General features: G+C 40.9%; 1 protein-coding gene across 15 annotated transcripts in view; it reads right to left on the bottom strand.

Moving 5' to 3' along the window:
• GRM8 (glutamate metabotropic receptor 8) overlaps positions 1-14,604 on the bottom strand; it is an 811,767-nt gene that overhangs the window by 780,104 nt on the left and 17,059 nt on the right. For 5 of the 15 annotated variants that reach the window (XM_078342126.1, XM_078342124.1, XM_078342128.1 and 2 more), the window contains exon 3: positions 5,316-5,399. The exons of the other annotated variants lie outside the window; for them this stretch is intronic. In XM_078342126.1, the coding sequence (XP_078198252.1) occupies positions 5,316-5,399 (84 nt within the window). The remainder of the gene's footprint in view (positions 1-5,315; positions 5,400-14,604) is intronic. 15 annotated transcript variants of the gene reach the window in all.

Genomic DNA, 14,604 nt, shown 5'->3' with positions numbered 1-14,604 from the left:
CATGTAATCAAACTTCTTGCCAGAGTAAATCCCACTGTAACCACTTAGGCAACCTTGGTTCTTCCCAGAATCTGCTGTCTAGGCTCAGTCCTTCACGTGGTCTTCCTTGTTGTCCCCTTGGTCACCAAGCCAGGCAGCCCTTCCACCCTTGGCCCCAGGCCCACGCAGGTATAATTCTGGTCTCTGGCCCCCAAGGTAAGGAAGCCTCTTCACATCCAGGTCCCCAAAGATACTGCCTGGGCCACTAGCCATGCGGCAATAACTTCATACTTCCCTCCTTTGCTCTTCTTGGAGGTTTCTGTGGTCCAACCATAGGCCAGGAAGCCATAGTCTTACTCAATCAAGTGTTCTCAATCAACTCACCTGAATCAAACAGGCCTTAAAAGCCTACCTATGCCAATCTTGTCATTTACATATAAGGCAGAGAGCCTCAATGACTTGCTCAAGGTCATACAGAAAACCAGGAATACAAGCCAAGCCTCCTGTTACCCAGGCTGGTGGTTTTCACGTGGTACCACTGATGAAGCCTGGGGCTGTAGACCCCACTGAGCCCTGCCCAGTATTCCCCGTTTCCACCTGTCTCCAATACTACTGCTAACCTCACACCTCTAACATTCTCCAGAAAACTACTCTTGGGTGATAAAGCCACCTTGCCCAAGTGTGCCTGGGAATTATCACTTAGAACCAGGTTGTCTGTAGCTCAAGACTGATTGATGCAAGGACACAAAATTCCCACTTTCTTGCCTCAAGGCTGAACACACCCTGCTGTGATTGATGCTTCAGAGCATCCACAGGATCAGGCTCAGGAGGGACCTCACCTGAAAGTGCATCCCTTCTCCAGAGAATGTTCTTTAATAACTCATTTGCCTAAGATTCCCGTGTATTCAGCTCTGCTTCTAGGGAACGTAACCTGACACTGGGCTTCTCCAGAAGCTTTCCAAGTGAGTATACTTGTCCAGGGCCCATAGTGCTTGAATGGCCTCCAGGATGATCTTTGTCCAGAGCCCAACAACATTCAATCCAGGCCCTCAGTCCGGAATATCCTCCTTGTCCCTTCCATCCTAGAAGTCTACACTTCTTCCTGGAAGAAGCACCAAGTCCCTCCCTCCTGCCCTCTCAGCTCTCACCTGACTTAATAGTTAGGAGCTGAAAGAAACTCTGAAGTCAGTGAATGATCAAGCTGAGGTCATCGGCAGAAACCTAAAACACAGTCTTCTGTGCTCCTTAGGAAGCAGCGAAATGTTCCCCAGTCCCTTAATTTGCTTCTTACATGGTGAAATCTTTTAAACAAAGAATGAGGGTTTTCACTACAGCATTAACATCACCGACACACAGTGGCTCATGCCTGTAATCCCAGCACTTTAGGAGGCCAAGGCAGGTGGATCACTTGAGGCCAGGAGTTCGAGACCAGTCTGGCCAACATGGCAAAACCCCATGTTTGCAAAAAAATTACAAAACTTAGCTGGGCATGGTGACACAGGCCTATGGTCCCAACTATTCAGGAGGTTGAGGCATAAGAATCATTTGACCCAGGGGGGCAGGCACTGCAGAGTAAGCCAAGATCACGCCACTGCACTCCAGCCTGGGCGACAGAGTGAAACCATCTCGAAACACAAATCACCAACAAGCCACCCATTGCTTTTGAATATACTCTACCCTACTCTCTCACAGGAATCACTGAGCTTGGTATATGTTCTAACTGATATTCTTATCTGGATACAGAATTTGGGATAAAAAGGCTTGTCACTCTGGAGGAATTACTTAACTATGACTTGTTTACATAAAACAGTATCCTAGAAAATGAGTTTTCACTGGTTTCTTTCACAGCAGAGATCAGATTGACAAAACATCTGGAGAACTTATAACCTGCTTTGTAACAATAATAGCTATTCATGTACAGCATCTGATACGTTCCAGGCACCAGAAATATGTCCCTTCTAATCCTCGCAACAGGTGGGGACAATATTGGTCAGAGAAGTTAAATAATTTGATCAAGGTTAAGTAACAAATACATGGTAGAAACAGGATTTGAACACAGGTCTGTCTGCCCAGAAATCAAGTGACTGGGCTGCTTCACTGCCTGGACTTCCTGTTCTCCAGCACTTGAGACTGTTTCTGCCCTGTAGCAATTCCTATTCCAAGCTAAGCTTCATGCAAGAATTGCTGGATATTCTCGAAAACACATCCTGTTCTCTGATCTTGAAAAGTGGAACAGGAAGAAAGTATCTGGTGTCGATAAACTTATGGATTAAGAGGGGCTTTGACAGCAAGGCAGACTAAACATTCTCTTCCCTGTTTCTCCCATAGGTCTAGCTAAAAACTGAGCATTAGATCTAAAACAAGTGTAAGAAGACACCAAAAGGTGGGGAACTCCCAAGCAGGTTAAAGACCTCGGGACCCAGGGAATGACATGGCGATGAGTTTCTGGATTTTCTTTTTCCCGCGTGTATTTCCTTATCTGTACTTGAGAAGCCAGCAACCTGGAAACACCAATACACATAGACCAAAAACAAAAAAAAGAAAAGAAAAAAAAACTCCTCTCTTTGTGCAAAGAACCAAGAAAGGGGTAGCTTAGCTCCTTTTAGCTGGAAGAATAAAATAAAAACTTTTAGATAATAACCACTCTACTCCAGCCAAACGCAATACCACATACACCAAAAGAAAAAAAATAACCTGTGGACCCACCCCCACCAGCAAAGACCTAGTAGGGAACCTAGACAGTACTGAGGAGCCCCAACACCCTCACCAGGATGGTTTTGGAGAGGCTGAGTGTGGAGGCTGGTAGGTGGCAACATGGCTGCAGAGGTATCCGAAGAGGTTGGTGGAGAGTCAGGTCTTTCCTGCCACCACTCAGCAGTAAAAGCCATTCTCACAGTGGAAGTGGAGGCCACATGGAGAACAGTAACAGGACCCCAACTCCTGCCAGTCAGATGGGTATCACTTTCAAAGAGCAACTGCAAATGTTCTTGAAACAAAGAACTAGCAAATAAATGAGAAGTATCAGCAAAGAGACAGAAGATAGAAGAACCAAGTAGAAACTTTGGAACTAAAATATATTATAAATGAAAAGTTAAAAAAAAGAAACAGAAACCTCAATGGATGGATTCAACAGCGGAATAAAAAGAACAGAGGCCAAAAAAATCTGTGAACTTACAGATAAAACAATAGGAATTACCCATAAACGATCAAGATAAATGAGACTGGGAAAAAGAAATGAACTAACCCACAGAGACCTGTTGAACTACAACAAAAAATGCTAAAGGTAGGTCATCTTCTGACTCCCAGAAGGAGAGGAAAAAGAAGGTGGAGCTAGAAAAATATTTGAAGAAACAAAGGCTAAAAACTTTCCAAAGTTGGCAAAAGACAGAATCAAGAATCTGAGCACCAAACAGGATAAACCCAAAGAAATCCACACCAAGATGCATCACAGTCACACAAAAAGACATAGGAAAAAGCCTTGACAGCAGCCAGAGAGAAATGATGCATGAAGCCATACAGGTACAACAATTTGAATGACAGAGGATTTCACAGAAGAAACCGAGGAGGCCAGTAGGAAGCAGTGCAACATTTTTTTAAGTGCCGAAAGAAAGGAACTATCAATTCAAAATCATCCAGAGAAAATATTCTTCAGGGATGACATTCTCAGATGAAGGAAAACTAAGAATTTGTCACTAGCAGACCTGCCCTAAAATAATGGCTGAAGGAAATTCTCTAAACAAAAAGGAGAAGATAAAAGAAGGAATTTTGAAACATCAGGAAGAAAAAAAATCAAGGCAAAAATATAGGCACATGCAATCGAGTTTGCTTCTCCTCTTGAGTTTTCTAGATTCCACTGATGATAAAAGAAAAACCATAACACTGTCTAATGTGGTTCACAAGGTGTGCAAAAAAAAAGAAAAGAAAGAAATTAAGACAGTCATATAATGGGAAGGGTAAAGGGAGGTAATTTTCTTTTTCTTTTTTGTAGAAATAAGGTCTTGCTATGTTGCCTAGGCTAATCTTAACTCCTGAATTCAAGCAATCTGCCCACCCTGGACTCCTAAAGTTCTGGGATTACAGGTGTGAGCCCCTGTGCCTGGCCCATGTCTAGGTTTCTATACTTTGCTGGATAATAAAATGACAATAATAGTAGACAATGACAAATCATGTGTGTCTACATGTTTAAAAAGACATGTCAAAAGATACACTCTAAAACAATATAGATAAATCAAAACTGAATTTTATAAAATGTTTGAAGAACTCACAGAACATCAGGAAAAGGTCCAAGGAGAAACTGGACCTTTCAGCGGAAGAATGGAGGCATCTGCTCCTCTTCTGCCAGGGTCACTTTAAAACTAACTAGACCCTTTTCACAAGGTGCAGAGCACAGTCCTTTCTGATGTTCTGGGGGTACATCTGGGGTGGAACAGGGATGAACCCACCAGGCTTTTCCATAGAGCTTTGCCTTGCATTGGTGAATGTGTGTCCTGGTACTCATGGAAGGCTCTTCTCAAAGCCCAAAAGCTGACCTGCCAGTACACCCAAAGGGGCTCCTTGCTCAGGGTCTCAACTCACCTTCAGCACGGTGAAGGTTCCCTCCTGGGGAGAACAGTACGTTTGCATTCTGTTTTCAAAAAATCAAAAGCTATGCTTTGTGTGCAACCTATCTGATAGAAAAAAAAAATGGAACTAAGGTGGCTTTGAGAACGCTCTGATGCAGCTAGGGCTGGGGAAGAAAGAAATGCGACAGTTTGGAGTAGTGAGTGAATCAGATGCTTAAATGAGCTGGGTATACGTCAGCCAGCCTTGGTAAACTCCACCTATAGATACAGTTAAAAAGATAAAAAGACAAAATGATCTATTTTATAATAGGCATCTTCTGACTTAGAAATACTAAGCTAAAACAGATACTAAGTTCCAGAGTAGTTGAACCTCCCTTTCATTTTATTAGGGACAGGAGTCCTGAATCCTTCCAGGCAAGAAGGTGGCCCCACAGTCTTGTAAACCGTGTGCTGCCCTGTGTTTCTGGCCCCTCAACTTTAGGTCTCCTAGAAGGATGCTTCTAAAAACTTTCCATTATTGTTGTTGATAATGTTTATGCTAAGAAAGAAAGACAGACAGACATCTGGGAAGGTATTTGTACATGTCATTCATTATTCCAAATGTAAGGGTATTTGTACATGTCACTCATTTTAAATGTAACTTTAATCAGATCAACATAAAAACTTCTTAATATACTCAGTAATGGCACTGGTAACTTTAAAGTCTACAACAGGGGAAAAGGAGCTTTGATTCATTGTCTCTTTTCAAATTAGCACAATCAATTTGGCACGTACCTCCAATCTTTCTTTCCAGTGTCCATCTTTCTGCCTTTTCTCTGGCTTCTCACTCCCCCAGCCAATGATAAAACAAAGAGAAGGCTATAGAGGGCAGTCAGGGATGACAAAAAACAAATTCCAATTATTTCTTCTCCTTCCACATATTGGGAAACCTATAGCCTTTTATAAACATAGTTATTTTTTCCCAGGAAATCTACTTCTTATGTTTGCCTTGTCTTTAGCCAACTCTAATAGATTTTTCTGTTGAGTTCAGATCCGTACCTGAGATTCTTAAGAGGTATATTTGCAGACAATACCAAAAAATTCCCAGAATATTTTGAAACAATCTTCCTTACACCAAAAAGTAAATTGCCCAAGGAAGTCTTTCCTCCCTAAGAGCAGAACTGGAACTTGTGAAAGCTCAGGAAGGTTGCAAAAAATTAAGAAATGGGGTTTCATGGATTCAATATACTGTTAAGTTTGAAAATTAATGCCTCCAGTTAACTTGGCTCTTTCTGTCTTGAGCTGATTAGTGAACACCAGAATTCATGCTAGAGCTCCCAAGTCATTTGCCTATAATGCAGGGCTTGTGTTCTAAATTCTGCTTATTGCAGTAAAAAAAATAAATAATATGCTCACATCATTTCATGACTGTGGTGCTACAGTGTTTCTATCAGTTTGCACGCCTCTTACAGGTGGGCTGATGTTTTTTGTCTTAGTACATAATGCTGCAACTTTCCACTGGCACACAAAGCTAGTGGTTTTCTAAAGTAGTCCTGGAATTCATTACCATGGAAACAAAAGGTATAAAAAGCTGTTTTTATCTAATAGGAAAACCTAGAGAAAAAGATCAAAAGTGTTTTCAAAGTAAAGGTATAGTCAAATACATTATAGCTTAGGTTTAAGGAGCCTTGGAAAGGAATCACAAGGCAGGTTAACAGAGGAAGGAGGGGAGCTATGTAGTGATGGAAGAAAGCCCAGCAGCACCACTGGGAGGCTCTAAGGCTGGAACAGGGATGGACAGGTTGGGCTGCTGACCAAGCCTACCCCCAAAAGAGTGGCAGAAAGAACCCAGTACTCTTCCTCTGCCAAGGTACAGGAGGCATGGTTAGAACTCTGGTCTCTCCCCAGAGGTGAAAATGAGTAGTTTGTTTTTCTGCCAGTACTAATATCATACACACCCTGTTCCTAATACATCCATTCAACCATTCTAGACTCTAGATTCTAGTCATGGAAATGAGAAGTAAATGAAAGAAACTTAATACAAATATGTTCATTTTATCAACTTGTCATTTGATCTAGAGCTTGATCCCATGTGTTCAGGAAATGTTGTCAGAGGTCCTATTTTAGTTTGGGAAAGGAGTAAGCGCAAACCACAAGTATTTATTTTGGTGTTTACAATGTTTTCCTAACATTTAAATAATTTCACCACATCCTGCCATCAGCTTCAAAATAGAATTTTGGATATATTCTTCCTTCCACGGAAAACTTCCTGATACATAAACTGCTCTGTAATTATACAAACTCTTATCCAGTAACCTCCTCAGAAAACATCTGGAACAATAGGAAGCGCCCATCAATGCTGCTAAAGGAACACAGTGATTCTGGAAGCCATGCGGTCATTCCAGCAGAAGGGAAGATACATGGGGTCACAGGCAGACTCCATCCTCGTATCGAGACCACTGCCTACCATGGGTGTGCTGGCCAGCCCATCTGCCATTTCAGCCACCAATATACTGAAAGTATGAGGCTTACAGACTGAAGTCCGCTGCATTAAAAGGCTTAATTTTCCAGTTCAAAGACAATCTTTTAGAGTGACAAGGAAAAATGATTTCAACTTAGAATGGGGTTAAACAGCAGGACTGTGTTTGGAGAAAGGAAACCATACAGAAATAATTTGGAAACACATCATCTAAAAGACAGTAAAAAGCAAAGGCTGAAAGCATGGGCTTTTGAGCCCACCAGACAAATAGGTTTAAATACCACCTGGCCACTTACTTTCCAGGTAACCTTAGATAAGCCTCAGTTCCTCATCTGGAAACCATACCTATTTGGTAGAATTGTGGTAAGGATCCAATAAGATCAGGCATATTATGTGTTTAGCATAGTGCCTGGCATATGGGAAGCTGTCAATAAACGTTAGCTCTTGCACTGTTACTGTTCGGAGCAGGTGATGTTTAGCCTGGAGAACTCAAGGCTCAGGAAGAACAGAGGCCTTCAAACATCTGAAGGACTGTCCCAAGAAAAAAAGATGGACAAGACGAGAGGAGAATTGAGCAAAGAGATGTTTAACTCAAATCAAAGAACAAAGCATTGAATCACCACTTACCAACGGTCTTACTTGAATAGATTTTGGTTTGGATGAGAGGCAATAATAAAAAACCTCAAAAATCTCTTCCAATTCTAAGGTTTCATCATTCCAAGCATTTGGAGAATTAGGAAAAACAATGGCTTCAAAAAAAAAAAAAACCTATTTTGTGCCAAGCTTCCTAAATCTTTAAAATGTCCAAATATCCATGAAACATAGGGTATCATCCATTTTACTTGAAAACCATGGAACTCCACTACTGAACTTCATTCTAAGTTGTTGAAAACAAAGTACAATGCAAGACTGTCTACTCTTCTTTTTTAAGAGCCGTCCCTAGATGGGCATAGATTCTTGGGGGAATTCTTATCATGCAGACATCTTACTTCAAAACCTAAACTTGTACCACTCTACTGGAATGAAATGTTAATGCTATTAAACATCGTAACATTTTTTAAAATAATATTTATTCATCAATCCTGTACCACTACGATATTTTAGACCAGTGATTTAATGTCTGAAAAAATTTATCACATACTATGCATAATACTGATCAGTAGAGGCTGAAATTTGACTGTAGCTTCAGTTCAGAAATACAGTGTTTAATTTTAGTTCTCCATAATTCTGAGAAATATTTAAGGGTAAATATAAGTTTTAATTAAATCTCTATTCTCCCAGCATGGGCTAAATCCACCCTGCTTCTTATGCAGACCCCTGGCCCCAAACAATCCCAAGAGGATGTTGGCTCAGAGCAGCAAGGAGCTGACAGATGGGACATGCAGTAAAGGAATGGTGCTGGGTTATTTCACTTTTCTTAGAGACGGAAGCTGTGGGAAAAATATTCTCCACTTAATCTATTTTATTTTCATCAAGGTTTTACCTGTAAATATTAATTTATACATGAGCAAAACTCACTAGATGCTTGGGCTACATGAATATAAATGAAATAAAGCTATCCAAACTAAAAAATGAAATTGAAATTTCCTGTATCTTCCTTTCTCAGGTAGAGGAAAAATATCCCAGGATTTAAAATTCTATACCAGTGGTTTCAAAGATAACAAAAGATCTCACATTGAGCTCTCATTTAAATAGGTGGGGTTACCAGGGTAGAAATTACAAGTTAAAGTGCCACAGCATAAATAGGAAAACTAATCATTCATGCCATTTCCAATTCAGAACCTGTTTCCAAATCATCAAAACCCTTTACACTTGGAATATTGTCAATCTCCAAATTTTTACCTTGCTGAGATCTACAACCAGCTTTTGAAACAGAGTGTAGGTATGATTGATTACTTTCTGTATACTCAAGGGTTAGGAAAATGGAAAGAAATCATGAGCCTCTCAAGAATGGTGGCTTTTCTTATTGGAATGAAGCAAATAGAATCAATTCATTGGTAATGCATTTAATTTCTCTCAGCAATTAATTGTGTATCTACATTGAATGATAACAGTGTAAACAGTCAAGATATGCATGTGGCAGATGAAAAATAAACCAAAATGCTTTATCTTAAGCTACATGGATTCCCAGAGTGCAAAGGATGGGGGGAAGGGTAGGGAGAGGGCTTCTCCTAGGTTTGATAACACTTCTCTTAAATTCAACAAGAATTCACCCCTGTTTAGCTGTTCTACAATGCTGATTAAGAGGGCATAGCATGGTGCCCTCTGGGTGCTCTGTGCTCACTGACTCAGATTTTTACTGGGACTCCCAGTTTTGTGTCCAATGGGAGTTGGGAACACAGCACTCCAACCTTCCTCATTTTTAATCCTCCTAGGGACTCCTAAACTAATCCTTTGAAGTTCTGTCACAGCAGAGAGATATTGTGAGAGGGAAAGAGGTTTCCACATACTTCCACCCCCACATAGCTGAACATCAACTGGCATCAGGTAAAAGGTTCGTGGGATTCCCAGTCTCGGAAGACTCTTCCTCCTCTCCTGGCCTCTCAGTTTGCACACTCCTACCCATTCCTCTAAGCCCAGCCCAACCCCACATTACTGCATGAAGCCTTGTGTTATGGAATGAATGCATGTCCCCACTGGACCCAGAATTCCTGTTGAAATCCTAACCCCCATTGTGATGGTGTTTAAAGATGGCATCTTTAAGAGATAATTAAGTAATGATGGTGGAGCCCTTATAAGTGCCCTTTTAAGAGGAGACCTTTTCTTGTCTCTCTCAACACCATGGGAGGATGCAAGGAGACAACATCTGTACACCAGGGAGAGGACCTTCACCAAGAACCCACCAAGCTGGTACCCTGATCTCAGAATTCCACCTTCCAGAAATGTGAGGTAAAAAAAAGGTTATTGTCTAAGCCACCCAGTCTAAGGTATCATGTTGCAGCAGCCTAGAACAGAGCTGATTAAGACACCTTGGGTGATAACTGAAGCTTCCTCGGATGAAGTCAGCCTCTCTTTTAAACCCCAGGACCACACTGTAGCCCTTTTTGCACAGTTTTATATTGCTCATGGTTCTTTTACAGGATTTTGGTCATTTTCCATCAACTACATACAAGCAACATTGATGGCTTAGGGTCTTTATTCTTTCATATTATCCACTACAGTGCCAAACACGCTGCATATACCTATAGGACGCAGTGTAGACCTGTTGGTGGGTTGACTAATACTACCTGCTTACCTGTATTACTAAGTTACAGAAGGAGAATAGGTGGGTTAAGTGCTGGCATCTCATACTATTCTACTTCTCTTGGGGGGAGGAAAGAAAAGATTTAGCACTCACTGGGTTTAGAAGCTATACCAGGCACTGTTCAGCACTGTCTCACAATGCTGGGATAGGACTAGACCACATTAACTCTGCATTGACTTCTTTCCCTGTGAGGTCCTTTTACATTTGAGTAAATTATCCATATTTGATTAAAATGAGAATTTACTAGGGCATAATTGATGTTTGACTGAATTAGTCACATTTTAAACAGGTGGCACAAGATAGGCCATAGGGCGAAACAGAATACATTAAGTTCCACTGTTTTTGATTGTTCTAAAATGAATGTGACTTCCAGAACAAGTACTTCTAAAGCCTTTTAGTGCTTTCATTTATGACGTTTGTATCAGAGATGACAGGAATCGGTGTCATGTCAGCCATCCCTGGCAGAAAAAAAAAATTCTTCCCTCAACAAAAGATAACATTCTTCATCCAAAGCAGGCCTGTGTTTCTGTCTTTACTACACATGGAAAAGAAAGGGAATTACAACCCAAAGATCGGGCTTGAGGGCCGCCACCCATCCCTGGGGTTATTTAGCTGCTCATGCTCAACTACAACTCCACCATCAAACCTGTGGCCTGCATGAGCCAGAACTGGCTATTTTTTTCATAATTGAATCCTAAGGGTATTTTTCCTTGAGTATTGAAACAATATTAAAATTTAGTGCAACTTATCTTTACTTAAAAAAAGAAAACCAATGTTTCTCTTGGTTTTCTATTTTTTGAATAAAACTGACTCTTACCACCCAACACATGGACTTGGAAAAGATAGCAGTACACCACCTTCTTAGCTCATCTGTCTGGAACGTGAGCTGACGAAGTCCCAGACTCAAGTTTGGCCTTCAGAAAAACTAGATAGCTTTGCCCTATGACAAAGCCAATCCAGACCTGTCATCAGTTCTGTTTCCTTTTTTATTGTGTGTGTTTGTATGTGTGTGAGAGACAGACAAACATACACACACACACACACACACACACACACACACACACACACACAGGTTCTCACTCTGTTTCCCAGACTGGAGTGCAGTGGCATGATCATGGCTCACTGTAGCCTCAACCACCTGGGCCCAAGTAATCCTCCCATCTCAGCCTCTAGAGTAGCTGGAAATACAAGGGCATGCCACCCATACCCAGCAAATTTTTGTATTTTTCTTTATAGAGACAGGGTCTTGTCATGTTGCTCAGGCTAGTCTCATATGCCCAGGCTAGTCTTGAACTCCTGGGCTCAAGTAATCCATCCACCCCGGCCTCCCACAGAGCTGAGATTACAGGTGTGTGTAACCACACCTGGCCCATCAGTTCTGTTCCTTGACCAGACTACACCTTTAACACTAATCTGCCTTTGTTCACAGAACAGGGCAAATCAGTATGAATGGCTGAGAAACTGGAGGAAAGGTACCACTCAAAATGAATATTTTAATAGCAGACATAAATATCTTCCTCCTCATTATCATCATCATAACAAACATTTATGGTACTTCCTATGGACCAGGGATTCTGCTTAGGACTCTCTGAACTATATCTTACTGGTCTTCCTTCAAAACCTTATGAAAAAAGTACTATTATTATCTGGGTGGTTTTTTTTTAACAGATAAGAAAGCTTAAGATCTAGAGAGATTAACTATCTTGCTTAAGGTAACACAGTTAAGCCATTATGTCAAAATTTGAAGTTGGGCAGTCTGACTACAGAGCCCAACTTATTTCATAAAATTCATAGTAATTTATTTTACTCAAGAGTATCAGCACCACTAGATAAATACATTAAAATAATCTATAATTTGAACAGTCATCACCTGATAACCAACATAACATCTCTAAGTCACAAATATCTAAGTAATTTACATGGGTATGACATGGTATTTGTTATAGAAATAAGTTCAAACACTCTGAGGTGAGATGATAAATTACTCTGAAAACTAATAAATAGCATGGGCACAATGTAAAGTAAGAAATAGTACAAGCACAAGTCAGAGCTAGAGTTCACTCTCAATCCACGTGAAGGGAAGCAAGGGTAAGACACTAGAGCAAGAGTAAGTCATCATCCACATGTCCCAAGGGAGCCTCAGTGGCACTGCAGGGGATACAGAGATCCATGACGTCCCTGAAGCTGGGACTAAGCTGGGCTGTATTATACCCAGGAAACCAGCCTCCCTAATCCCAGAGGGAGGCTTGAAGAGTCTTAGAGGGAGGCTAATGGCCAACATTGAGAACACATGTCTATTAGCTTGCTGAGCCTAATGAAGTAATACAGCAGAGACTGGCCTCATTCTGGAAACATAAAAGTGGCTGTGCCCAATGCTATGCCTAGACCCCTACATCTTGCCAGCCTGGTGTTCCTTATGTATTCAAAATACATAAAGATTAGATGTAAAGACACATGTTGTGAGGACAGTGTTTAGGGATAGGAAAAGTCCCCAATTATAGCTAAAAGATGTCTCTGTCTTTTGCCAGAAAGTGTGCTGTATCAATTACATGGGTAAATAAGCCCTTTTCCCACCATGGGGAAACAAGGGCCTCTTGTGACCCTCTATAGATTAAGAATGCTGTGGAATGTTATTTGCAATCTCATTGCATAATGGAAATCAGGAGGTAGCTGTCATGGTTTCTGAAGACAAATTGCTGGTAGCTGAGACAAATCATAGCCTCCTTCATCTCTTACTGTTCTCAATTCCCAATTAATGTGGAGCTTACAATCTAAGTTTCTTAAATCAGTCTGCTCTACTGTCTCAGGTAGTAAAAATGCGGAAAATAGTAATCTGCCTGACCCTGCTTTAAGAAATTGTACTTAAGTGACCACTGCACCGATCATTACTCCTGAGCTATGCATTGCCTAATAAGAAACACAACTTCCAAAAGTGCACACAATTAAAAATAAATCCACACAACAGCTGCTGTGATTATGACCAATATGAACAGAAACCCAACCAGGTGTGTGGCAAAAGAAAAAAGCTGCTGCCAGACAGAACATTGTGAAATCTCGTTTTCGTTTTGCACACTTTGACTCGCTAAGTCAGCCAGCAAACAATGTGCATGGAGCAGTGCTTCTCAAAACGTGATGTGCAAAAGAGCAGCAGCAGCTTCACCTGGGAACCATTAAAAATGGTAATTCTCAGACCCCCACCCCACGCCTCCCGTGAATCAGAAACTCTGAAAGTAGGCTCAGGAACGTGTTTCAACAAGCCCTGAGTGATTTATCGCATACTAGTGTGATAACCACTGGACTGGGCATAGGACAGCCTTCAGATGTTAAGTCTTCCCAGGAAGGCATTACCCTAGGTTGCAAAAAGCTATCAGAAGAGCCCAGGAAGACACCTGTGTCAAAACCACTGCACTCTTATATTGTGCTGTGAGCCTAAAACTGCTCTGTAGAAGTGAAGTCCATACAATTTAAAAAACTGCAGTCTCCAGGGTGAATGGGTAGAAAGAGCACAGGACTTTCCTTATGCAGATGTATTTATTTACATAGACCCTGACTTCTAGAAAGGTTTTCAGACAGTTTGTAAACCAAAATATGTAACATCCAGCTACAAACTATTCTTATGGAAAGACTTCTCACTACTTTTCAAACAACCTCATTATTTAAAACACCCCAAAGATAGGCATTTATCACTAAGTATGCTCTTAAGATGTCTTCAGTATTCACTACAGAATTTCAGGCCATTTAAGGCTAGGGGAAAGAAGATTTAATTTAAATTCACCAAGTTTAAAATGTGCTCCACCCAAGAGTCATGATGCTCCCTGAACTGTCTGAGCATATGACCACGATGCTGATTATAAATTACTGCGTGTTTTGAAGAGACATGGCTTGGAATGTTTGTGTCCTGTGAGCCTGTCTTACAGCAAGATGCTTTTGGCAGTTCACTCATCTGGCCCCTTTGTTGGTCCAAGAAAGGGCCCTGTACCACCAAAATTCTTTCTAGAGCTAATAGTATTTGGATGAGGCTCTAGCACTGCTTCAACTGTTTTTCAAATGACAAATGATTAGGAAAGCAATGAGAAGTAACTTGTTTATCAGAGATTTGTAAAATATAGTCCATCCATATGATTAAAAACCAAGCAATCATTTAAAAAAATAAAATCCTGCTGTTCTCATTCTTGAACAAACATCAGAATCACCTGGTGATCTTTTAAAAGATTTCCTAACCAATTTCACCAGTCCTAGCTAGGCTTTTGGCATTCACAATTTTTTAAAGCTATGCCGGCAATGCTAATATGCAGCCAGGGTTGAGAATTACTGCAGTACACCTGTGTTAACCAACATGGAAATCTTGCCCAAATATATTA

Source organism: Callithrix jacchus, chromosome 11, assembly GCF_049354715.1.
Source record: "Callithrix jacchus isolate 240 chromosome 11, calJac240_pri, whole genome shotgun sequence".
NCBI classification, from domain to species: Eukaryota; Metazoa; Chordata; class Mammalia; order Primates; family Cebidae; genus Callithrix; species Callithrix jacchus.
Note: the sequence above shows the minus strand (reverse complement) of the source record. Positions and strands in the feature narration are given on the sequence as shown.